Source organism: Ursus arctos, unplaced genomic scaffold (assembly GCF_023065955.2).
Source record: "Ursus arctos isolate Adak ecotype North America unplaced genomic scaffold, UrsArc2.0 scaffold_23, whole genome shotgun sequence".
Taxonomy (NCBI): domain Eukaryota; kingdom Metazoa; phylum Chordata; class Mammalia; order Carnivora; family Ursidae; genus Ursus; species Ursus arctos.
The window spans coordinates 19,005,256-19,032,994 of record NW_026622908.1 but is presented as its reverse complement, the minus strand read 5'-3'; the positions used below and the strand labels follow the sequence as shown (position 1 = coordinate 19,032,994).

The window sequence follows — 27,739 nt, the reverse complement described above, 5'->3', positions numbered from 1 at the left end:
AGAATATGTGATATTTTGGGTGAAACTAGGGGAAAAGTTGACCTTTGATTTATTAATTATTTGATAAACATATTTGTACAGTACTTTATAATTTATGATGTGATTTTTCTGGGTTAAAGTTATCTCATTTGATTTTCTTAATGGGCCTTGAGATAGGTAAGGATTATTGTTATCGATACAAATCCTCAGTAATTGTGAAAATAATATTGGGAAGGAATACATAAAATACACAGGAATGCAGCTATTTTGGAGTATTCTCAGACGCTTTGGAAGAGCTTATTTATCTATACAGTGGTCCCCTCTTGTCTGTGGGGGATTCTTTCCAAGACCTCCAGTGGATGCCACAGATAGTACAGAACTCTATATATGCTATGTTTTTTCCTGTATATACATACCTATGATACAGTTTAATTGATAAATTAGGCAGAGTAAGAGATTAGCAACAACAACTAATAATAAAATAGAACCATTAAAATAATATACTGTAATAAAAGTTATGTGAATATGGTCTCTCTCTCTCTCAAAGTATCTTATTGTGCTGTACTCATCCTTTTGTACTTGTTATGACATAAGGTGACAAAATGCCTACTTAAGAGGTGAAGCGAGGTGAATGCTGTAGGAATTGTGACATAGTGTTAGGCTACTATCGACCTTCTGACCTGAGCTGAATGCAGAAGCTTAACTGACTGAGCCATCCAGACTCCTCTGTCATTCATCTTTATTAATGATGAGTGAGGAATGCACGTAAAACACCTAGCATAGTGCCAGGCACATCATTGTAAGCCCTCATCATTTTCTTCTCTTATGATGAATGATAATGATGATGGTGAATATTCAACATCAAAATTATCAATGTATCTAGGTACTTTATAAAGTTGAGAAGTCAAAAATTCTGGAAAACGGGAGGGAATCCATTTTAGGGTAACCAGTCATCCCAGCATCCAAATTTAAACCACTTTCAACAACCAAAATCTTAGCTTTATTTATTTTTTTAAATGAACAGGATTTGAAATGCAGGACAGTTAAAAACTTAGAATCCAGATAAAGTTCTGAAAACTAAAACTAATTTGTAAAATGTCCTGAATTTATAAGTTAGGTACAGATTTATACAATAAATGTTTATTTGTCTAAAAACACTTTTGGCCAGAATGACAACTGAGAGTCCCCTCAGAACAACAGGCTTAACACCCAGGAAGAAAAAGTATATAATAAGGTCCACATGAGGTTTTGCCAGGAGGATTGGACATGCTGCTTATCATATGTCTGTCTGCCTCCTAAGACATTAGGCTCTAGAAAGGATGGAGCTGGTAATAAAATCCAGCCCCAGGGTTCCTTCGTATAGCCTTTCCTAACCTTGTAATGAAGGTCACCCAATATATAATTTTAAAAGGCCAGATGTAGATGAATTAAGATGCATCCAGAAGATGGAGTCATTATTCTCCTTAATTTTATATATATTGTATCAAACTTCAGGGATTTATGTAATTTCTTTTGAGAATTCTATAATTTTCTAAGTCTTCACTTCTGTTCAGTTTAATCAGTATTTGTGAAGTATCTACTATGTGCCAGGCATAAGAGATATGCAGATGAACATAGACTCAAAGCCTATTTCAGGGGGCTCACAATCTGGTTGAAGAAATCAGTGTGTAAGTAAGAGATACCAATTCACTCCATAAATGCTGTGATAGCACCCTGCACAATTACTGTAGAAACAGGCAAAGGTATCAAAGATGGACTTCTGTGCGGAGGACTGAGAATAAATCAGGGCAGGCTTCCTGGATGAAGTAAACCAGTGTGTTTCTGTGTAGTACAAACTAGATTTATGGCAATCTCTACTATTTATCCTCATATCTTTCCTAACCCACAGCAAAATTTAGGATTATAACACAATAATTATGGTGGTAATTCCCAATTTTAGGGGAGAAGGCTCAGAATGGAATGGGTGATATAAAGAATGGATCTTGAGATTCTCTCAGAATTTCAGGGTGTAGGGACATGGATGAGTAGTTGTACAACATGGAAATTTCTGTGGCATAGCATAAGGACAAGCCAGAGTTGTGGCTGGAGATGGAGATGAAGCAGGTTAGGAAGAAGAAGTCAGATGAGGCCATGATAAGAAATTGGGTTTTTATCCTGTAAACAGTAGGGAGTCACTGAAGAGTTTTGAGTGGACAGTGACATGGTCAGATTTTTGCCTTAAACTTGAGCTCAAAAAAGGGATAAAACAAAAATGCAGATATGTATGGTTTTGCCTACTCAAGGTTTTAAAGGTTTTTGATCAAATATTGAGAAAATATCCAAATTTTGGGTCTGTATGGCAACATTATGCTAGAGATCAATATCAGCTGACCCATTGTATGAGACCTAGAGCATCTTTTTCTCAGTGATCACACATTAAAGCTCATGGAAGTGTTCTGTCTCAGTTTTGGTCACTCCTAATCAAATCAGTGTATTCACAGTTGTGTTTTTCTGTCAGGTCTGAGCCAATTGTCCTAAACCCTAGTGGCAGAGTTTGCCGTGATTCTTTACCCCTTAGGCAGAACCAAATGGAATGGGAAAAGGATCAATAACCTCAAGGATGGCCAGTGCTGAAGAGTGGAGAGTATCCCATCTCCTGTTACAGTGGAAAGAGAGTAAATAGGTAACCATAACAAATCTGTGAGCTGATGTGCTAGAGTTGAGTAGACTGCTTTGGCAACACAGAATGGATGACCAACTGCCTCAGGAAAGACAACCTGATGAGGGGTCAGAGAAGATTTTATTAAGCAGAAAAATGGAGATGGAGAATTTTCCTGAAACAGTCCTAGAGGTCACTTGTTACCTCAGCCTAATTATTTCACTCTCAAGCATGTCCTGGTTTGGACAGTAGATCACACGGTCACCTATGTGACATATAGAGCAGGTGTGGTGAAGACTTCTTGCCTTCCAGCAGAATCATTCTCCTGTTGTTGTTGTTGTTGTTTGTTTGTTTGTTTTAAAATTTATGTATTTATTTGAGAGTGAGAGAATGAGAGAGAAAATGAGCATGGGGGGCAAGAGGGAGAGAGAAACTTAAGCAGAATCCGTGCTGAGCTCAGAGCCCAATGGAGGGCTTGATCTTAACGACCCTGAGATCATGACATGAACCTAAACCAAGAGTCAGATGCTTAACCAACTGTGCCACCCAGGTGCCTGTCCTCTTTTTTTGAAACACAGTTACACTCTATCTCTCAGCCTGACTTGCAGTTGGAGGTGGCCATGTGACTAAGTCTTCTCCAGTGAAGTGGGAGCAAAAGTGTTCCCAACAAGTGAACAGCTGAGGAAGTATGAAAATAAAAAGACACTGTGTTTCTTACCCTATCCCAAACTTCTTGTTTGGGAAAATTTGAGCAAATAGGGTGGAATTTTAATACCTGTAAGTACTAGGTAGTTATAGATCTCCTTCAGATGTTTTCAGGGACATTTGAAAGCATTGCCTTGCAATAAAAAGCAAGTTGCCAAATAATATGGCAGTGACACCATTTCTATAAACATAAAATCCATATATTTTATTTGTACTATATTTCTATATATGTACATAGGAAGAGATCTAACCTATTAAATATAAAACTGTTAATACTACTCATTAATGATTACACCAATTATATTAGAATGCATTAGTAGATATTTTCAGAATGGAAAAATAACATTGGGTATTAACTTTGATAATTCTAGAGATGAAGTGGAAGTTACAAATTATTACATAAGTGATTTCAATATGTTTCATCAATAATTTGATAGGGGATTTTATTTTTTTATTTTATTTTTTTTCCATTTCTTATTTTATTTTATTTTATTTTTTTATTAACACATAATGTATTATTTGTTTTAGGGGTACAGGTCTGTGATTCATCAGTCTTACACAATTCACAGCACTCACCATAGCACATACCGTCGCCAGTGTCCAACACCCAGCCACCCCATCCCTCCCGCCCCCTCCACTCCAGCAGCTCTCAGTTTGTTTCCTGAGATTAAGAGTCTCTTATGGTTTGTCTCCCTCTCTGGTTTTGTCTTGTTTCATTTTTTCCTCTCTTCCCCTATGATCCTCTGCTTTGTTTCTCAAATTCCACATATCAGTGAGATCATATGATAATTCTTTTTCTAATTGACTTATTTCACTTAGCATAATACTCTCTAGTTCCATCCACATCATTGCAAATGGCAAGAATTCATTTTTTATGGCTGATTAATATTCCATTGTGTGTATATGTGTGTATACCACATCTTCTTTATCCATTCATCTGTCAGTGGACATCTAGGCTCTTTCCATAGTTTGGCTATTGTGGACATTGCTGCTATAAGCATTGGGGTGCATGTGTCCCTTTGGATCACTACATTTGTATCTTTGGGGTAAATACCCAGTAGTGCAATTGCTGGGTCATAGGGTAGCTCTATTTTCAACTTTTTGAGGAACCTCCATACTGTTTTACAGACTGGCTGCACCAGCTTGCATTCTCACCAACAACGTAGAATGGTTCCCCTTTCTCCACATCCTTTCCAACATCTGTCGCTTCCTGACTTGTTAATTTTAGCCATTCTGACTAGTGTGAGGTGGTATCTCATTGTGGTTTTGATTGGTATTTCCCTAATGCTGAGTGATGTTGAGCATTTTTTCATGTGTCTGTTGGCCATTTGGATGTCTTCTTTGCAAAAATGTCTGTTCACACATGAAAAAATGTTCAAAATCACTAGCCATCAGGGAAATTTACCCCAAAGATACAGACGTAGTGAAGAGAAAGGCCATATGCACCCCAATGTTCATAGCAGCATTGTCCACAATAGCCAAAGTGTGGAAGGAACCGAGATGCCCTTCAACAGATGAATGGATTAAGAAGTTGTGGTCCATATATACAATGGAATATTACTCAGCTATCAGAAAGAACGAGTTCTCAACATTTGCTGCAACATGGACGGCACTGGAGGAGATAATGCTAAGTGAAATAAGTCAAGCAGAGAAAGATAATTATCATATGATTTCTCTCATCTATGGAACATAACTAGGAAGATCGGTAGGGGAAGAAAGGGATAAAGAAAGGGGGGGTAATCAGAAGGGGGAATGAAGCATGAGAGACTATGGACTATGAGAAACAAACTGAGGGCCTCAGAGGGGAGGAGGGTGGGGGAATGGGATAGACTGGTGATGGGTAGTAAGGAGGGCACATATTGCATGGTGCACTGGTGTTATACGCAACTAATGAATCATTGAACTTTACATCGGAAACTGGGGACGTACTGTATGGTGACTAACATAATATAATAAAAAAACATTAAAAAAAAAAAAAGAAAGTGAGAAGGGGAGAAGGTGGCCTGCTCACCCTGGTCCTGCCAGTGCTTTGGGGGATCTAACAGCCTGCTGCCAGCGCTCGCTCCTGGTGACACTGGAGCAGAAGGGGGCTGCCCATAGGACTTGCCCGCAACATTGTCCCCCTCTCACTCCCAGGGCGTGTGCACCCCTTCTCCCACCTGCCTCCGGCTTCCCCAGGGAGAACAGGTGCTGGCTGGTGGCAAGACGGAGAGGCTAGGGAGATTCAGAAGGTCTGCTCAGATCCTGCACCTGGAGAGGCCCTGATTTCCATCTGCTGTTCTGCTCTCCAGAATTATGTGTTGTGGCTTTTCGCAAGTGACTCTGAAGTCAAATGAAGCCAGCAGGTCCTGGTCACAGCAGCTCCCCTTATAATCCGGCCGGTTCTGTCCCCAGCCCCAGCAAACAGGAAGTGCTAATGCATTCAAAGGGAGTACAAGCACAAGGCGTCCATTCATTAGGGAGGATTTAGAAGGGATTTATTATGTGATAAAAATTCAAGGATATAATCTCTCTGGGCTACCTGTATTTTCAATTTGCATATTATATTCAAACTCAAATTGACTTGCAAATAAAAAGCTATATAAGCTTAAAAAAAAAAAAGAAATGTCTGTTCATGTCTTCTGCCCATTTTCTGATTGAATTATTTGTTCTTTGGGTGTTGAGTTTTATAAGTTCCTTATAGATTTTTGGATACAATCCCTTTATCTGATATGTCATTTGCAAATATCTTCTCCCATTCTGTTGGTTGTCTTTTGGTTTTGTTGACTGTTTCCTTTGCTGTCCAAAGCTTTTTTTCTTGATGAAGTCCCAATAGTTCATTTTTTGTCCTTGCTCCCCTTGCCTTTGGCTATGTGTCTAGGAAGAAGTTGCTGCAGCTGAGATTGAAGATGTGGCTGCCTGTGTTCTCCTCTAGGATTTTGATGGATTCCTATCTCACATTTAGGTCTTTCATCCATTTTGAGTCTATTTTTGTGTGTGGTGTAATGAAATGGTCCAGTTTCATTCTTCTGTATGTGGTTGTCCAATTTTCCCCACACCTTTTGTTGAAGAGACTGACAGGGGATTTTAATCCAGTTTCTTTTTTTGTATAAACCTCAAAAATAAATTCTCCTAAAATCTGCAAGTGTAATTTATTTTCTTATTTATGCCATCAAAAAACAATCCATATTAATAGAATTCTGATTTTTAACTCTGGGCTTTCATAATCATATGCTTTAATATGGAGGTAAAATTTGCCAATTTGTCTGTTACTATCTAGCTCTTTCCTTCATTTATTAATCATATATTCTGATGTACCCAAGGCATAATTAAAAACCATGGGAGCAGGGGTCTGACATACCTGGATTTGAATCTCAGTTCTTCAATTTTCTTTGCTTTGTGTTCAAGAGCAAGTTACTTAACCTTTTTAAGCATCATTTACATGATTTCCAGAACGACTTTTGAGGATTAAATGCTACAATGCATCTGCAGTACCCAGAACAGTGCGACAGAGTAGACAATGAGAGGCCCCCTCTGATCTCTACCCAGTCTTTGCACTCATCTCAGTTCGCTTTTAAGAAGCATATAACTTAATGCAGTTATTAAATAGGAATTCATAAACCTTCCACTGCCCTACATGGATTTGTACTACCCATTTTCTCAAAACAGTTTAGTCGGTTGTTGGCAATCTTAAAAGCAAAAAAGCTAATATTATATATCTTTTTTTGTCTCTTTTAATAAATTTTTATTTTCTTTTGAATTATATTTTATCTATTAAAGATTGAGATAAAATGAGAAAAATGACAATTAAGTTGGAGCAAATGTGGACAGAAAACAGGTTTTTAAAATAAGTATAAAGTCAGATATATTGGTGGGTAACAAAGAAGAGCAATATGAAAAAGAGCTTATTTTTTTCTTTTTTTTAAAGATTTTATTTATTTATTCGACAGAGATAGAGACAGCCAGCAAGAGAGGGAACACAGCAGGGGGAGTGGGAGAGGAAGAAGCAGGCTCATAGCGGAGGAACCTGATGTGGGGCTCGATCCCACAACGCCGGGATCACGCCCTGAGCCGAAGGCAGACGCTTAACTGCTGTGCCACCCAGGCGCCCCTTATTTTTTAATTACAAGATTCATGCATATACATGTATTAATAATCCAGAAAATTTAGTGTATAGAGATAAGCTGATGGAAATAGGGAAAAAAGGGTTATACCACCCACAATCTCACCATTCTGACTAGCTATTCACAATAGTTCATATATGTCCTTTATATACTGATTTATACGTATATTTAAAATCTTATTTGCTTTTTGAGACTATTTTTCAGTGAATACATTGTTACCATTTCCCATTATAAAATATTCCATAACATTATTTAAAATATTATTTTAGTTGAATGATGATATTCTAGTTTATAGGCTTATTTTACTAATCCCCTTAATTGTGAACATTTACATATTATGTGATCTCTCTACTTTGGCAAACAATGTTTTATCATTGTTTCAGCCAATTTTTGGGTACATGTCCATAATTATTTCCTATTGAAAAATTCCTAGAAGTGGAAATTTTGGATCAAAGTTTGTGCACATTTTAAAGACTTGATATACATTGCCTAATTTCGCTCTAAAAAGCTATAGCATTTATGTTTTCACCAGCAAAACACGAAAGTACGTTTCCCTGTATTTATTATTCCTTAAATTCACTAATCCTTATCATTAGAAATTTTTTGATCATTTTTTTAGTTTGAATTATTTTATTTTATTTTTTAAAGTAATCTCTACACCCAATGTGAGGCTCAAACTCACAACCCTGAGATCAAGAGCCATATGCTCTACTGACTGAGCCAGCCAGGCACCCCTGAATTATTTTATTAGTTGTAATTTTGAACTCTTTTGTACATGTATTCTTTTGCCATTTGCATTTTTTTCTTTTATAAACTGTGTGTTCATTTTCTTTGCTTCTATTTTCCTTGGTGTTTATCTTTTTCTTAAGTTTTTTAGTCTACCTAACATGGATGGATATAGAGGGTATTATGCTAAGTTAAATAAGGTCAGACTGAGAAAGACAAATACAATATGATTCCACTCATAAATGGAATCTAAAAAAATGAATAAACAAAAAGCAGAATCAGAACTATAAATACAGAAAACAAAGTGATGGTTGCCAGGGGGAGAGAGTTGGGGGTTTGGGCAAAATGAAGGGTAGAGGGAGATACAAGTCTCCAGTTATGGAATAAGTAAGTCACAGAAATAAAAAGCAGAGCATAAAGAATACAGTCAATGATATTGTTAATAACGATGTAATGGGACAGATGGTAGCTATGCTTGTGGTGAACATAGCATAATATATAAACTTGTCAAATCACTAAATTAAAAACAAGTGATTTTTTTAGTCTATCTCAGAGTATTCTTATATATTAGGGATACTAACCTATTGTCATGTTGCAAATATTTTCTCGGTGTATTGTTGCTTTTCCATTTTATTAAAACTACTTTTGAGGTACAGAAGTTCAGGACTTTGATTTAATTAAATCTATCCATATTAGACTTACAGAGACCATTTCCTCTCAGACTTTACAAATCAGCTGTATTATATTCTAGTACTCTTATTATATTTAAATTCTGAAGTCACCAAAAGTGGCATAAAGTAAAAAGTGGATCTGACATAATTTTCTGAAGTGTTAGTCAGTTGTCCACTCCAATAACCTATTTAATTCACCCTTTCCTTGTTGATTTGAAATTTGGACCACAATCCTTTATCTGATCTTTCTGGGGCCAGATGTATTTTGGAATTCAGAATGTTTTGGTTTTTAGAATTAGTACATAGACCATACGTTATGTGACAACTTCAGTGAAGTCTGAAACAGTTCCCTGTAATGAAGCACTTTAATATTTTCACAGGAGACATTCACAGTAAGTGAGATATGTAAAGTCTATAAATCAGTCTTTGTTGCTTTTGTTGCCTAATGAGCTCAAAAAAAAAATCCAGTTTTCAGAAATTTTTGGATTTTGGAGTTGTAGCTAAGAGATAGTGGACTTGCATCACATTTAACATATAATAAAGCCCTAAGTATACGTGCTGTGTCTATTTTGACCTGATTTTTAGTTCTATCTTATGCTACATACTGTGATACATTAATGATTTTTGTTTTAATATACCTTTTAATATTAGTTTTACTGTTTCTTGTTTTTCAAAAAATCTCTTGGTCATTATTATTTTAGATGTATTACAGAATATTTTTTTTCAAGCTCTAAACAAATTATATCAGAGAATTATAGATTAATTTGGGGGAAGAACAGCAGGCAGGGTTGAGCCATGTTGATGACAGAGTTGTGCTCCCTGTTTCTGGGTACTGTCTGTTGTTCTTGCTCTTGAAACAACTCTTAGAGGTCCATCCTCTACTCTCAAGACCAACTTGAGAAATGTTGGTCTCTTGACACATTTCTGGAGTATATCTGGCTGGATACCCCTGAAGTGCTGTCATGGTTATTAAAATATCTATTAGCATCTTCAAGGTTCTTAGAAGCCATGCTATAAAGAAACCCATGTATCTTCATTTAACCTACTGTTTAAGAAAATTACTTGGCCACAAAATCCCTATTTCATAAAACTGGGCAAATAGTTTAGGGAACAGTTGTTTAATGCAAAATAAAAGCACTTTGAATTGGAGGATCCCTCATTCATCACTAATCCATCATAGGTGTTTATTGAATGTCTGCTACCTACCTATTATGGTTGAATGTATTGGAGATATGAAAGAATTGTAAGATGTGCTCCTTTACCACAGACAGGGACAAACACCAGGAAAACTATTAGGAACTGCTGAACTGTAATTCTCAATATACTATTAGCCTTCTGAAGGTGCAAAGGCATCTAGGTGATATTTGTATCACCAGAACCAGTACAGTGCATTGATTATATCAACATTGGCATTCAGTAAATATACTAGATAAAAGAGTGGAAGGAGGGGGGAGAGGCACTATCTGTAATATACGGCAGTATATTTTGGTTCATATATGCATATAGTGAGATGAAAAACCAGAGTGGGCTTCACAGATTGGACCACAGGTTGGACCAAAAGCTGGGCCACAAAAGATTGATAGGGATGGATTTTCTCCGTTACTGCAGGAAATAATAATTGGAAATATGTTTATTGGAGATGTAAAGTGCATCACACCTAGTCTATCCCATATTCAGACAGTTTTCTATAAGGATAGTGGCCTATCTGCCTCATCCTTTTTGTCCTCCAGAAACCTAATCACAGTTCTCAAAGCATTCTCTGATTCAGATAGTTACTTTAGTGGTTGAGAGAAAATGTAATTTATTGCTTTGTGTGAAGAAATGAAATGTTCTAGTGTGGAAAACAGTGCTGGACTGGTCTAACTGAAGTGATAGGGTAAGCAGACATAATACAGAGGCGGCCTGCCGCACTTGCTTGTCAACTGAATTCTTAAGTTTATTTGGAGAATTCGTAAAAAACTAGAATGGTTCCTTTGATACCCTTAATTGGCCTGCTCAATTTGGTAGGTGTCAGCTTATCAATTTCTCCTTAAAATGTACAGTCTGACTGTTGTATTTCTCTCCCATGTCTTATAAATCCTGTTTTCGCTTTTGTTCCTTGGCTGAGTCCAATAATAGACTCTCTCATATGTGTGTACACAATTTGTGTGCAAAATGACTAAATGATGTTGAGTTATTTTCCAACACTAGTACCTTCTTCCTGAGCTCTTGCCCATTGGATTGTTGGGGAAAATAACTGAATGTCCAATTCAGTGTAAGGCTTAGTCTGATTTGATCATTTAAATAGTTATTTTAGGTCATTCTTTCTCTGAGATAGACTCTCCTGCACCCTGTTGGTTTCTTTTAGGTGGTATATGGAAGAAGGGGCTGTGTGGCTTTCATATCCTCAAGGCATTGGGAAAGGGATCCCTGCCTCAAGCTGGCCCATTGGAATGTATATACATTGGGGCTCTATCCCAGAACTCCAGGATCACGCCTTGAGCTGAAGGCAGAAGCTTAAGGACTGAGCCACCCAGGCGCCCCACAGAGTAATTATTCTTAATTTATGGGCTGAGTCTTCTAAGGTTAGCTGTCTATATGCTGAGAGGAGTAAAAGGTTTCCATGAGAGGCAGATCATCTCTAAAGGCAACAAGATTGTTGCCTTTAGTTTGCAAGGATATTGTTTGGTTGCACAATTTTATTGTACATGTCAGAAATGATATTATTGTGACAAATCCTAGGAACATCTAGGGTATTTAAGACAGTTTTGTACTTGAAAAGGCCAAAAAGAAAGACATATTAATAAATTTTTAAACTATTACCCCTGTTACATTATCCATTATAATACCTGAAGGACCTTAAACCTGGCACATTATTAAGACATTTGAATTGGATACCTTGAGTTGCAAGAAATAGAGACTCCTTCAGATTTCCTTAGGTAATGGACGTTTACTATGAAGACACACATAACATTCCTGATATTGTTTATTGGTTGCAATTAATGGGATCTATCTCAGATAACTTGGGCAAAAAATAATTTAATATGATGGTAGGTGGTAGCACATGGAATTTTAAAAAAGACCAAAGAAAGGGGCAGTAGAAAAAACCAGAATAGCTCCAGACATCTGGATCCGAGGAAAAGGCTCATTACGGTGGTGTTAATAGGACAGGTTCTCTCCAACTATTGATGTCTCCGAGTGGTTTCCCTCTTGACTCTATCTCTTAAAGAGAGAAGCTGATTGGTGTGGGAGGTCAGGGGTTCACCCCTTGACCACGGTAGCACAGTCCCTCCAAAACTGCATGGAGTAGTAGAAGAAATGGTGTAGAGAGTCAATTTGAGAGGACAAGCTGAGTTCCGTTTAGGGCATGTGGCTTTCCCAGTTGTGACAGAATGTCTAGGCAGAAAGTTTATCATCTGGTTACTGAGTGAGTCAGGGCTAACTCAGTGCTCTTTTTCCCATGGAATTTGGAAGGGCTAATATTTATGATTAATTAAAAAAAACGGGAAAGATGATTTTTAAAAACAGTTTCTTTCTTTGATTAAATGTTAAATAAATTGTAGGTAAAGTATTATGTAGAATTCTCCTACATTCTTTTAGACAAAATCTAACTATTTTAAAATGTTACTGTTTTAAAATGGTGATGCTTTTGTTTGTTGGTTTTCAAATATTACAAAGATTTCTTTTATAAATGCTCCCTTAAACTGTCCTCAAGAAGGTACGGGCTATGGTAAAAGCAGCTTTTTTCAGAGAATTAGCAAGAATGGGAGAGGAATCCCTGGCTTTAGAAGGCCCGGGCAGTATGAACTGCAGTATTGCCCACTGTGTCAGAACTAATTTGTGGCAGAGCCAGATTTCACAGCCAGTTTTAAACTAAGGATTCTGCTCCTTCCCCAAGTCTAGAAGTGGCACTCTTGAATTATTTTTATAGAAGGGACTTGAGTGAGACAACCTGGTTAGAAGTGGAGTCCAGCTCAGGATTTAGTTAAGGTATCTCTAAAACTGGAACTGAATTAAGTGTATATAGCTTGAGAAGATGGGGTTGAGGCAAGGCAAAGCTAACAACTGAGTTACGTAGAAACTCAAAGCTAGGAACTGAATTATATAAAGTTATCTATATATCCTCACTATAGGACTAGCATTTTGCATATATACTCCACTTTATAATTACAATCAGAAATAGATTACGTATGGAGTCACACAAGCCATCTTAGTTCTTGTTCCCCAGTATGAAACATTCCTTCCAGTCAGACCATTGCCTTAGGCTGACTCACTTAGATCAGCTATGCCTTTCTTCTCCGCCTTTCCTTCAAGGCTCAGCTTGTGTTCTCTCCTCCCCGTCCCAAAGCCATGTCAAGCCACTTCGCTAATTGATTTAGAACGAATTTCATGATGTAATTAATGACTAGTAACATCAATTAATATTTATTAATATTATTCTCCTATATTATCACTTCTTTTCCTAGCTAGATACTCTCCATTGTTTATGCCTTAACATCTCCACCTTAAATAATATTTTTGTCCTTTGTACTTGTAGATTGTATTGCTTATACCTCTATCTGACAATTATTTATGATCTATGGTGTGCATACATTGTTTCTTACTTTCTATTGTTTTCATTGTCTCCTCAATCATATCTCACTTTGCTGTTAATCAATTTGTATGTAGCAGAATGTCTAGTACACTTGTTGCATGTAGAAGTGTATTATACTATTTGATGCTGTGGCTTTCTAAATTGTGAGGAGAGATGGGATCAGTTGGATTCAGTTTTAGGCGTCCAGCTCTCCTTACCTACAACTCCAACTTTATCTAGTTAAGAGCTAAGCTTTTGTTTAAAGATTTCAGACACCATCTCCCCCCCAGATGAGGACCATTTATTAAACAGACCTACATGTATTTTTTTATTTGCTCAATCTAATTATAAATCTTGAATCCTGGTCTGGTGTTTCTTCACAGTTCCTAGCTTGATTTTGAAAAAATTAGTAGGTTTTTAATAAATATTAAGATGCAATTAATAAGAGTATGATAATATTTATATCCTATGAATTTTATGTTCAGTTCAATTCTAAAGGATATTTAAATTAATTTTTAAGTAAAAAATAATTCACATTTTCTTATCACAAGTGTTGAGCACATAAAATCATGCCTTAGAGAAATTCACAAACACACACATGCACACACACACACTTTGAGAATACCAAGAATCACCCTTAATATTAATGGCCTGAACAGATAGCAATTTTTGACATGTGGACCTGTTCACCAGTTCAATTTTGTACTTTTGAACTTTTCAAACCATTGCCTATATTTTTGGTTTCATCTTCGTGGACAGGTAGGGAACCAAAACCATCAGTCTGGTCCAAATTAAAATGATATAAACTCATTATCATTTAACTTTTTTACCAAATATTTTTTTGTGTATGGCCGCTCTTTATCAATTCCATTAATGCATTTTCAGACACAAATGATTTAGGTTGACAAAATTCAGAGTTTTTCCTGGACATCCATGATACCAAATAATGGCTTCCCCCACACTCGTAGCAGCCACCTCCTGTTCCCATACATAAATGGCAGCCAGCAATAGCTGGAAACAAAGGACTCTCTCCCAGTCTCTGAATACAGTGACATTCATTCTGAGAGAAGCAGGGGCAGCTTTTTGAAAGCCGACTTCTTCAGCTCGACAATAACACACAATGAGTTATTGACTTGTTTATATACGGAGCTCTTTTCAGTAACTAACTCTGACTCCCACAGTCTGGACAAATGATTGATTTCGTGGTTAGAAAAAGAGAAAGCTCTCGCGCTAAACTCTGTAGTGCAAACTACTTCTTCCCCATTTGTTCCCTAAATGAATAGGACCTTATTAAAATGCACTTTCCAAAAAAAATACCTGCAGCTGGCCTTTATAACCATGTTTTGTATATATAAATAAGTAATTTGTCCCAGTCTTTTGTATATTAACAGACCATTGGAAAACTTGTCAATATATACGAAGGCTGATTGTCCTGTTTTTTATGCTAAACTGTATTGCCTATATTGATCTGCATGTAAAATATGGATCAAATAATTTATTATTAGATCAATTTACTGGTCAAAAGTTAGATTTTTTGATAGAAAGATTCAGTTTTCTTGTTGGGCTACATTGATTAAAGACATTATATACAACACATATCATATATTTCACATTGAATCACTAGCTATTCTGAAGACAGAGAAAAGTACATGCAGAACTATAATTCAGAGCACTGAGAGTATGGTTGGACTCTTTGTTTAGCACCTATCTGGAATGTCAATATGAATTAAGAAGACAGAACATACCAGCTTGTTTGATCACTGTACCTTTTAAAAATACATTAATAATTGGGCTCTAGAGTTTAGAGTTATTTTCTCCTATAAAATAGATCTTATTTTATCTTACTGTCATGTTAAAATTTTTTACACAATTAGTCTTTACAATTTTTATAAATACACTTTAAAATATTTGGGAGGAAGTTAAGAAAAAAAACAAAACAAGAAGGAAAAGTCATGTGTGGCTACTGACACACACAAAAGGAGATTACTGCTGTTCTACCTGTATTTCTCCAAGCAGATCTTCAACCTGTTGTCCTCTCTAGGATGTCCATAGTTGAGCTTCCAGAGCCTGCAAATGTTTGAAGAACTCCTCAAATGAAGAGCACTTTTTCTTATAGTCACAACGGGCCATACATGTTATACAGAACTATATATTACTAAACCATGACCCTTTAGGGCTTTAGAGAAAGTATAACACCTGCTACCTTAGCATTAGAAGTTTTATGTAAAATACATATAGTCTGAAGGGTAACAATCATTAGAAATCATTTCGTTGAAACCTGTGGCTTCAGGTATACTTCGGTGGACTTTTTTCTTAATTCCTAAACAGATTGTTTGAAGTGAACATATTCCTTTTTAATCTTTTTTCTCTAACAAAACCATTTTTTGGAAGCACTTTTTATTTAGTTTTCCTTGACAGAACCATTATGTTTCTTGTTTTTTCCATTTCTGCCACTGTCCTTCACTGTCTCTTGATGGTTCTATTCTGGTTACTGTTAATATTGAATGAGACCAATTTTAACCTGATCTTGGATAGCTAGTAGTTATTACATATTTTTTAAAATCTTAGCAACAAGGCCTGACAAAAATGGTAAATTAAACCTTCCTATTTACCTTTAGATATTGATGTACACAATGAATATTTATGGGTGTTTTCCTACATTTAAAAAGAGCAAGATATAGTTAGAACAAAGTCACACTCCCCTGTTTGGTAGAAATTTGTCTTTTCATAGTTATATACACATTTTAGCCATGTTTATGTTAATTTTTTATTGAGGTATAATTGACATATTATATTAGTTTCAGGTGTACAACATAATGATTTGATATTGTCTATATTGTAAAATGATTACCGGAGTAAGTTTATTAACATCTGTCACCATGCTTACATTTTTTTTGTGTGTAATGAGAGTTTTTAAGACTTACTCTCAACAGCTTTCAGGTATATAATACAGTTACCATGTTATACATTACATCCCCATGATTTATTTATTTTATAGCTGGAAATTTGTACCTTTTGATCACCTTTACCTGTTTCACCCACCTCCCACATCCACCCCTGGCAATCACCAATTTGTTCTATCTATGAGCTTGGTATTTTTTTTTTTTAAGATTATGCATATAAGCGAGATCATATGGTATTTTTCTTTCTCTGACTTATTTCACTTAGGACAATACCCTTGTTTTTGACTTTTAATTTGAAATTTCTACCCCCTTTATACATGAAAAATTAGCCTCAGAAATTTCAAACCCACTGACAAAGATTATTTTATACATTTCAGATAAGAATAACAAATCGAAAGCACATAGTTTTGTCATAATGAAGAAACAGGATCTTCTCCTCCAAAGTGACAGGAGAGGAGAATCCTACGATTGTTATCATGACACAGGACTTGAGGGGAAGATGCTATTAACACTGCGTATTACTAATACCTCGGGTGAAGATGCACTCTCTTAATTTGACTTTTACTTTCAATAATTTTCTCTAAATGATTGTATTAAAATCTCTCTCTTTTGGAATGGCCGGTCTGTTTCCAGAAAAGGCCCATGTCTGTGTCCTTATATTTTGTTGACCATTTATTTCTCAATATCTTACTGGATTCTCTATTTGGTATGCATATGATGTTTGCCGATAGTGTTGATATGTTTTGACCTCAGCTTGTGTAGATTAGTATAGTGTTTCTTTAGAAGTTGAATATTAGAATAGAGGTGATTTTCCCAACTGTGGTGCTTTCAAAGGTAAAGAATTCTCACCTTTTAAAGAGTTACTTGGAAGCAGTTCTAAATGTCATGGCCCTGAGAGACTGCATTAGAATCTGACTTACTGCTGTGGCACCAAAGAGTTCAGTATAGCTCTGTTTTTGTTTTGTTTGCTTCCCTTCAGAAAAGATCTGCTCTGAATGTTTGGGCATTTGGAAATTAATTTTGTAAAGAATGGATGAGTTTGGTGAATATTTCACAGTACCCTCTCCTTCATACCCATCGCCTCCTGAGATGAGAATCCCCCCATAAATAAATAGCCATAGAGACCTGACACAGCTATGTTGTACCACAGTTTACACACGGGTTTCTGTGAGGTAGATATTTGACTTTTTATAATATGTTTTTTATATTACTTCAACACATGAAAAAAATATTCTCTGGGGAGAGTAATCCTAAGAATAGTTTCACATGATGATATTTTTCCAGTTTAATTGAGTTGTAATTGACATACAGAACTGTGTAAGTTTAAGGTGTACAACATAATGACTTGACTTTCATATATACTGTGAAATGATTACCACAAGAAATTTAGTTAACATCCATCATCTCATATATAGGTACAAAAAAAAAAAAGAAAGAAAGAAAGAAGAACAACGTGTTTTTCCTTGTGGTGAGAACTCTTAGGATCTACCCTCTTAACAACTTTCAAATATACCATTCAGCATTGTTAACTACAGTCATAACGTTGTACGTTACGTGATGATCATTTTTTAGCAAACTTGTTTTTCGTGGTTCTCAATCCAGGACAGGGATCATCAAACGTTGCCTGCTGTTCAAAATCAGCCTGCCACTTGTTGGTTTTTTAAGTTTTATTGAGGCATAGCTATGCTCATTCATTTATGTATTGTCTATTAAATGCTGCAAGGGTGGAGCTGAGTAATAGCAACAGAGACTGTATGCCCTCCCCCAACCAAGCCTAAAATATTTACTCTCCAGCCCTTTACAGAAACGTTTGTCAACTCCTTATCTAGGGTGATCATTAGAATCAACTAAAGATTCCTGGACTTTCCCTCTACCAAGATAGAATCTCTGATATACTGAGCTGTATCACATATCAGTGGATGAAGAGTTCACAGGTTTGATGCTATTCTTATAGCATATATACATACTAGATTGAGGAAACCATATTATTGATCCCACCCACATTTTATCTCAAGTATAAGAATGAGTCTTCAGGAAGGATATGGATTAAAGATTCATATTAACTCAAACATGATTTTCCAGGCATGCAATGGAGAAACACGATTTAAAACAACAACCAGGGTGCCTGGGTGGCACAGTCGGTTGGGCCTCTCACTCTTGGTTTTGGCTCAGGTCATAAACTCAGGGTCCTGGAATTGAGCCCTATGTCAGGCTCTGCACTCAGCACAGAGTCTGTTTGAGGTTCTCTCTCCCTCTCCCTCTGCCCCTCCTGCTCGCGCAGTCTCTCTCTAGAATAAATAAATAAATCTTACAAAAAAAAAATAAAGCAACAACAACATTAACAAAACAAACAAAACAAAATAAAAAACATGGTCATTATTTATTTTTTACCTCAGTAGAGAAATACAATATGGCAAGTCCGTTGCTTAAGAATTGTTAAATATTCCAATTCAGAAGGTTTTGGATTAAGCTGTTACGTTCCCTCTTTCTATTAATACCAGTTTGCTGAGTGACTGTTATTGCGTGAGTTCAGTTTTTTCCTTCATTAAAAATAGCATTTTGTTTCGGTGGGGATTATTTAAAAAGAAACAAGAATGGACCGCATTCACCTTTTTATAATGTATGAGTTAGCAGCAGTGGTAGAAGACCTTTCTCTGGCTTTGTAAATGGATCAGGTTGCAGGTAACTGTTCAGGTATTTAAGATACATTATTTCTTGTCTTGAAATATTATAAATCATTTTGAACTGTTCTAGAATGTTTGATCGACATTTGCTTTTGGTTTATGTTCTTGAATTTTTATCCTGATGTAACAGCAGTCAATTTATTCCCTACTGGCAATGAGAAATTTTAATAGGAAATATCAGCCTAATTAAAAAAATTGCTATGCTCATTTTGATAAAATACTTTAAAAAAGTAACTGTTGGTGTCAAATGTCTGCAATTAAGGACCCCTTCCCAAATCATATTTTAGTAAACTTATAAACAATAAAAGTGGAAGTGAAAGATTCAGTGTTAAATGTTTTAAATATAAAAATGTACTTTCAACTTAATCTAAATGGAGTTCATTTTCATATAAATGTGGCCCAAGTTAATTTTAAATCTCCTTTCATGATTATGCTAAATTGGTTGTTTGAAGAAATGTTGTAGTGAGGTGTCAGTAGGTGCCTATTTTCATGCAATTTATTTATTTTTTCTAGTTGAACCTGGCTTTACATGAACAGAAAGAAAAAATTACTGAAAAAGTAATTCTTTCAATGACAGCAAAGGAACACCATAAGGCACAAGAGGAAGTAAGAAACTTACTTTTTAAACTGTGTTATAAAATTACTATGAGTACTAATTTAAAAATCAAAATATATTTTATTTGGATCTGATAGTGAAACAATTATAGTTATCTGATAGCAACAAAATGAAGAAAATTGGTCAAAACTGGAATCATTTTATTATATAGGCAGCTTGAAAAATAATTATATGCTTGAAAGAATAAATATTGTAATTTTCTGAAAAATATTTCTGAAAACTTTCTCATAAATTTCCTAAATTAGGAAATTATTACATGCAAGTTGAATCTGGAAATTATAAAGCAATGCTAACATAGGAAAAACATTAAAATTTCATTGAACTTTGAATAAGTACTAAATCTTATTTTTATTTTCCGACTTCTAGAAATGAAATTATTGTCCTAGAATGTTAGAAATGCTAACAATGTTATCTTTTATGAAGGAAAAACTGTAGTTTACAAATGTCAAGCTTAAGTGAGCTAATCATAAGCTTCTGTAGGCAATATTGTAATGAAGAACTATTAAAGCAAAGCTTCTTCTCTCCAAAGCTCATGCTGTGAAGTTGACAGCATATTCCATAAATGAAATAATAATACAAAATTGGTGTTAGATAAAAGGAGAAAATGATTTTTATGTAGGTTCCTGGAATGCAAAAGCATTTAATCTTTCTGAGGAGAGATCATGAATTTGCTAATTCCCATGTACCATTGTCAGTAAATAAAATCATAATCAACTTAAAGAATAAGGTAATATGAATATTTAAAAATTAAACTTTCATGTAATTCTCTTTTGACACTTCGGCAAGGAAATCTATCCAAGCTTTGGGGCTTTAATATTTTCTTATCATTATGATTGTCATCTGTTCTGCTAACTATGTATGATACAAAAAATGAACAGGTACAATGCATCAAATCTTCCTGAGTGAATTCAGATCTTTGAATTAGAGACCATATTAATCTTTAGGACTTATATATGTCCAAGTTTAAAGACTATATTATAAACATAGATTGGTAATCTCAGTAGAGAATATTTCATAAGAAAAATTCAACTTGAATAGTTCTAAGATGTAGTAAATAACAATTGTATACATTTAAGTTACAGTTCTCACTCATTCCATTTAATATTAACAAATTAAAAGACTAGATTTTCAGTTATAAATTAAAAAAATATTGTCCTCTACTCATTTGGAAATGTTTTTATCATAGTCAGAGAGTTTTATTACATTTTCACAGTAACTTAAATTGAATCTATCATGTACCTTGATATGGGAAACTTTAGGAAATGCAAATAAATACCTCTAGTTTAATTAGTATTATTAAAGTTATATCTATAATAACAAATTATTATTAGAGATTAAATCTAAAATACTCTAAAAGAATGAACAGATTTGATATTTTCTGCCTTTTAAATATTGTAATTATTTTGCTCTTTGACATTTTATGCAAAACTGCAATTTCAGTGGAACTGAGAACTTGAAGTGGCCCAGGAAAATGATCATTATGCTAAATATATCATTTTAAATGCCACCTTGTTAGCAACACTGGAAATGAAAATTATCTTTTCTAGAATATCCAACAGTATTTAAGCTTATTTGGTATTTCTTCTTTATTATCATCTTAATGTTTATTTAATACCTATATACTTCAGTGTTCTTCTCATACAGTGCCTTATTTGGTCACATATTGCTTGATCAGTTATGATTCAAATGTCTTTTGTTTGCTTAAAAAATCAAATACATAATAAAGGGAATATGGTGTGTGTGTGTGTGTGTGTGTAATACTCTCTAAATATATTCTATATACTATGGGAATAATTTTTATGTCATTACTTTGAAAGTTATTATATTAATCTTGATGTGTAATTTCCAGGGTTTTAGTTAGAGAAAGTAAGTGACATCAAGTTTTGGCCCTAATTCATGTATGGAAATGTGAAATCATGATGGTGAAAAGAAATGAAAAATTTTGGGGGGAATTACTTCAAAATTTATTTTGCCCACAGTTTATTTTTTAGAAAAATTGTATTTCTAGACATATTTCAAAATCCAGACTAAATATCATAAAATCTGATATTTAAATTTAGATTTCTGCTTGTCTATGGTTTTATCTTATGATCATAGACATGGTCTTGTTTTATTTCATGTAATTTTTCCACATTAAAACTGGGAATAATAATAATGTATGTGGGACTACTTTGAGGTGTGTTATATGTTAACTACTTTTTGGAAATGGTTTATTAGAAATGTGCATATAATTTGTTATTGTTGGTTTAAAAGTTATTCCAGGTTCTCTGAAAAGTAAATACCAAGATAGTATTAAATGTGTATGTATTTTATTAGAAGAAATGCCTATGAAAGAAAATGGAGAGAGTTCTGGGTAAGGCTGGGAGACCTGTTAGACTAAAATGCAGACTTGAGCACAAGTGAAGGAGAGAGGAAAGGAATACTGGAGAGAAGCCTCTTAGACAGTGGTGCAGTCTAAGGAAAGTTTGGTGAAGCTGGTGGTGTATCCTTGACGTACAGTTGCCCTTTAGAGGAGTCCTGTGACTCCCTAAGTTAGACCTACCTCAGTATCCTCAGCCACTGATGACAACCTGGTGATGGATTTCAGAGCACAGTAGCTGGGACCTTTGGTTCATTAGGCTGCTGTGGTTAGAAGCCTGCAAAGCACATTCTCATTGCTTCCTCAAATGGTATAGTTGACATTATTTTTGTTGCCATCAACATAGCCCTATTGCCAGGTAAATTATAAAGACAGTCAAAATCTCTCTATTTTAGGTGAAGGGGTTTAAGAGTAACTTATGTTGATGAGCACGGAGTAATATATGAAACTGTTGAATCACTATATTTTACACTGAAACTAATATAACACTGTATGTAAACTAAACTGGAATTAAAATTTTTTTAAAGGTCTCTATTTTAATCACCCCTTCCTCCATGAATGTTAGACTCCTGAATAGGCTTGAAGGTGGCACACATAATGGACCTCTGGCTGGAAGCAAGATAAATCTCCTTCTGAAATATCTTCCATCTCAGAAGGGTTCTAGAAACTATTAAAAAGTTGAGAGTATTTGAAGTGGTATGGATAAGAGGTGGTACACACTTCAAGTTCCCTGGTAGTTACATTGCAGCCCATCTTTCTAAATCGAGAGATACTTAGCTTTGCTCATAGGTTCTCATTATCTTTTCTAATCTTTGTTCATCGAATATGGGTTACGTTTCTCTTTAACCTGAAAAATGCTGTACCCTTGGGGGTACTGAAAGAAAGAAGAGATTTTAGGAAATTTAAAAATACCTATTTTCATCTCCCTGTCCCCTTTCTGGTTCTTCTTAATTATGTCATAAATTAGAAAGTTTCTTGGTCTTAAGTTTAAGCACTGACCTAGGTTTGAGACCATTCCCCGTGCATTGCATGCCAAGATGACATTCCCAGGGTAGAGGCTGCCACCTTTTGTGTTGATTTCAAGTGTTGATAATTTAGTGCAAAGTTCTCTGGAGTTCTCCTTACTAATATAGATGGACTCAAGGCCACATAGCAATCAGGCCAAGAGCTGAGCTCATCATTAGAAAAGCCAGGAGCTCCTCTAGCCAAAGTACAATAAACAGAATGTGTAATTCAGAACATACAACTTCAATGTGCATATATTTTAGAATGATTAGAAACAGAATAATATTTTATGCTAAATCTAAGTCATCTTGAGAATATAATAAATTCCAGGGTTACGCGAATATGTCATAAAAATATGACCAAACTACCCAATGTAGGTTTTTAAGCAAAAAACCTCTGTCCATGTTTATAGACAGGTGTGCATTTGCATTCTTTCAGAAGTTTGGTCTTTTTTCCTCATCGAATACTCATTTTTTTTGCTACCTTCTGCTCATTTGTCACTCTCCCAAATTCTGTACAAGTGTCACTTCCGTGCTGCATTTCCACGGAGAATGAAGAGTAGAATGTGTAGGCTTTCTGCTGCACAATGAGATGGTGCATTTTTTCAACATATGCATACGTAAGCCTTCTTTTGTGAATGGGACTGATAGGGTCAGATAATGTTTAAAGGGAAAGGCTTTATGTCTCTCGGGCCTCTATGTTTCCACATGGATGCTCCCACACACACATAGATTGAATTATGAACAGACCCATTAATGCTGGGATCACAAAAGGTCAAGTTTTGTCTTCTTTTACCCCTATTCACATTGCCTTTGTAGAGAGAGAGAGAGAAAAAAAGGATTTTCAGGAAAAAAAAGATTCGTGATGAAGAATTTTAAAGAGCATTTTTCCCCTTCTAGCAACATCTGTGATTTGAAAAAAAAATCATATTATGTAAAATAATTCAGGATTATTGTATTACCTACCCAATTTTGGTATATGAGTTATTTCATGTGTAGGGTTATCTTTAAGGGTAATATGTTATCAGAATAACTGGGAACAAAATGTAGCACTTTGGGGATAAAAGACCTTATGAATATGTAAAGTAACAAAGTTTTAGTAAGATTGGATGGAAATTTTACCAAAATGCCAATGGCAGGGTTCTTGATATATTTTTTCCTGTTTTGATATACGTTAATTTTTGCTAGGACATCTTTCTTGATAGTTTTAACTTATTAAAAAAAAACCCAGGTGATAATTGATGTAATTATACTTCACATACATTAACAGATAATCATGAGACAATTGAAAATAGCAAAAATGATAGAGAAATTTTTTGAAGAAACAAAGGATTCATAGTAAATGAAACTTTTAAGGCTTTCACCAATAGCCCTTTAGAATGCAAATGACATCATCAATTGTATGGTTGGTTGATTTCTGATGTCACATGAAATTCCTTATCTGTGAAAGGCTATGGATTGTGACAGTAAAACCAGTCATGTATAAAAATGTTCTCAAATCAAAGCCTGAAATTCCTCCTTTTTTTTTTTTTCTTTTTTTGGTGGCTCACTATAGTATAAAGTACAGTACATAAAATTGAAGAGAACAGTATTATTGACTAGCATAATACATTGCGTAATACTTAGTATACTTTAAAGACTATGTAAAGTTATATCTTTTTGAATCATATGATGCTGGGGCTGAGGATGGGTTCAGAGAGGATCAGTGCTTTGCAGAGATGGCATCTGGAGTCTATTTAAGGCCTTTGGTTCTTGGATTTAAATTTTGTCAGACAACTATAAGAGCAAATCACTTGGTCTGTTTTGGTCTCTAGTTTTGGTATGATACATATTATTATCCATCATTTTTGAGGATAATACTGGAGGGTAGTATGGTTAAGATTAGGCTGAAAACATTAATTTAATATTGGATCATTTATTATTTCTGTATTTTAAATGTTAAAACTTTATAGTAGAGTTAACAGTACTATGGAAAGCACAGAAATTCATTCCAGAAAGTAGAAAAGGGTTTTAATCTTGAATACCAAGCTGAGGAAGCTGGGAGCGACTGGAGGGTTCAATATGCTATTGGAGGTACATTAATTTGGTGGAGGTGGCAAGATGAATTTTAGGTGGAGAGACCAGGGACAGAGAGACCACTCAGTAGGTGTCCTGGGAATTCAAGTACGGGAAAAGGATGAGGAGATGAGGGCTTGGACCAGAGTATTACTTAAAAGAAAAGGAACGAAGAAGAAGAAATATATGAATTTGGAAGAATGGTTGGCAAACTACAGCTGTAGGGCCAAATCCAGTCTATTGATTACTTTTCTAAATAAAGTGTTATTGGCATGCAGTCACGCCCACTTGTTACATGTTATCTGTGGTTGCTTTCAAAGTACAACTGCAGGGTCAAACAGTTTTGATGGAAACCTTATGGCCCAGAAAATTGAAAATATTTATTATCTGTCCCTTTTAGAGAAAACGTTTAGCAGTCCTTTATTTAAGAGAAGGATTTTTTAAAGGGACTTGATGAGAGGCACCTGGATGGCTCAGTCAGTTAAACATCCAACTCTTGATTCCAGCTCAGGTCTTGATCTCAGGGTTGTGAGTTCAGGCCCCACATTGGGCTCCTTGCTTGGTGTGGAGCCTAACTTAAACAAAATAAAAAGAAATAAAAAATAATAATAAAGGGAGTAGATGATTGATGACATAGGGACAAATAAAAGAGATATGGAAGACCAAAGAAAAATAGGAATCATTTAAATTAGCTTGTTTATATGCACATAATGCTCCTAAAGTTCTTGGGGGAAAGTTAAATGTCACTGAAGTGTGTGTGTGTGTGTGTGTGTGTGTGTGTGTGTGTGTGTGTATGTGTGTGTATGTATGTGTGTGTGTGTGTATATATACACACATATGTATATATATATGACAATATATAATCTTGATAGGTTGAGTAGAAAAATTAATACTCAAGTTATGTGGATAATAGTACAAATTTGCTTCCATTGACTTCTCAGAATCCTCTGTGGAAGAGATGGAAATCATGGATTTAACATCAGAGTTGGGGTACAGACTGGGACAAATACCATATATTCAGTTCAAAGAGAGAAAAAGAGGATGAGGTGTCTGTACAAGGGAGACTCTTGGAGAAAGATTTCCCACTTTTTACTATGGACATTGAAGCGAGATGGAGAATCTAGGTAGCAAACAGTTTCAAATTTTTATCTGCATTATGTGAAGAAAGGGTAGGGATAGGAAAGATAGAGCAAGAAAAACAATTAAAACTTGATATGCAGAAAACACCTTGATTTAAAAAAGAAAATGCTATAATAATATAATGTGCATTAGGCACATTACTATAGGTTAGACATTGTGTTGTTCATTCTGTAATCTTATTTAATTCTTAATATGGAAAGGCTGTTATTATTCTTCATTACAGATAGGGTTTTATTACCTGCTCACAGTCTCTCAGTCAGTAAATGGAAGAGCCATGATTTTTAACCCAGTATTTCAAAAGCCCATGCTCTATTCAGAGTCATTCATAATTCTAAATGGGTCTAATTTAATCACTTTAAAGGGCCATAGATGAAGTGAATTTCTGCTTTTAATCTCTTTTGGTCACTACCATATATCAACTAGTGTTTGTGTAAGAACCCAATCTATTAGAGAAAACATAAGTTTACATAATGCAGTGTTCATATAATAAAATTAAATATTGTCAGTGGCACATATATTGGATTAATTGAAGTCTCAGGAAGATTTTATTCTGTTAAGCAGTTTAGAAGTCCTTTGCAAACTTGTCAGGTGCATGTTTCTTCTCATATCCAGAGACATTTTTTATTCAGCATTTGTAAATGGCTATCTATTCCATATTAGTGAAGGCAAAGGTTATAAATTTTCCCATAAATAAAATTAGCTGATGAAGGAATGCATATCTCTTCTGTTCTCTTTACTTGAAGATGGCTCTATACTCAAATTCTTATATTGAAGTCATTTTCCCTCCCGTCAAACTAGGTACTCAAAAATCTAATAGGTGTGACATCAACAATTACTTCTTGCTAACAACCCTTGTAATTTAACCCCTTCAGGTGAGCAGGCTGATTGATGAATTGCAGACAGCTATCAAAAGCAACAGAGGTCATCTCTCTAAACTTGGCCCCCAATTACAGGCTGAGCAGGAGCAATTCTCCTCTTATGTCTACCAACACATTAAAAGCCTTCCAGCAAACACTCTTATCCCAGGAGGCCTGCAGCTCAAGGTGGGTGTCATTTCTGTAACTCTCACTGGGTTCAGCTAGAGATGAAAACACTCTGCTCCATTTGAAGACCCTTCTAACAATGCCACTCAGCTTGAATTTCTTTTAATGTTTTCTTTCTCAAACCAGAGTTTGGCTTACAAGTGCTAATATTACCATTCAGGGAGTATGCTTTAAAAGAAAATACCTTGAGGCATTTGAAAAGGATTTATAAACTTTAAATAGTTTTCAACTCAGAAAAGTAATTTTAATGAAGACATTTAATCATGTGAACATTGCATACTTTTCCAAGAAACATGTATTTTTAACAGGAGTCGCTATGTTTTTCAGTTTAAAAAAATAACTTATTTAGAAAAATGGGAAAGGCTTTAATAATTGACAGACAGTGGCAATAGGAATTAGAGGTGAAAGGCCAGGTGACTGATTGATGTTCAAACTACATTTCCAAGGAAAAGGATCTGTATTGGATAAGTGTGACACATGTCTGAGTTCACTTGGTAAAATCAATACTTAAGAATATACTGGGAAAAAAGGTGAATTGGTTATTTGTCGGGACAAGATGGC

General features: G+C 35.1%; 1 protein-coding gene across 1 annotated transcript in view; it reads left to right on the top strand.

Annotated features, from left to right (window-relative positions):
• DCDC1 (doublecortin domain containing 1) overlaps positions 1-27,739 on the top strand; it is a 415,749-nt gene that overhangs the window by 180,657 nt on the left and 207,353 nt on the right. The window contains exons 10-11 of the mRNA XM_057317241.1: positions 19,475-19,567; positions 27,008-27,178. Coding sequence (XP_057173224.1) covers positions 19,475-19,567; positions 27,008-27,178 — 264 coding nt within the window. The remainder of the gene's footprint in view (positions 1-19,474; positions 19,568-27,007; positions 27,179-27,739) is intronic.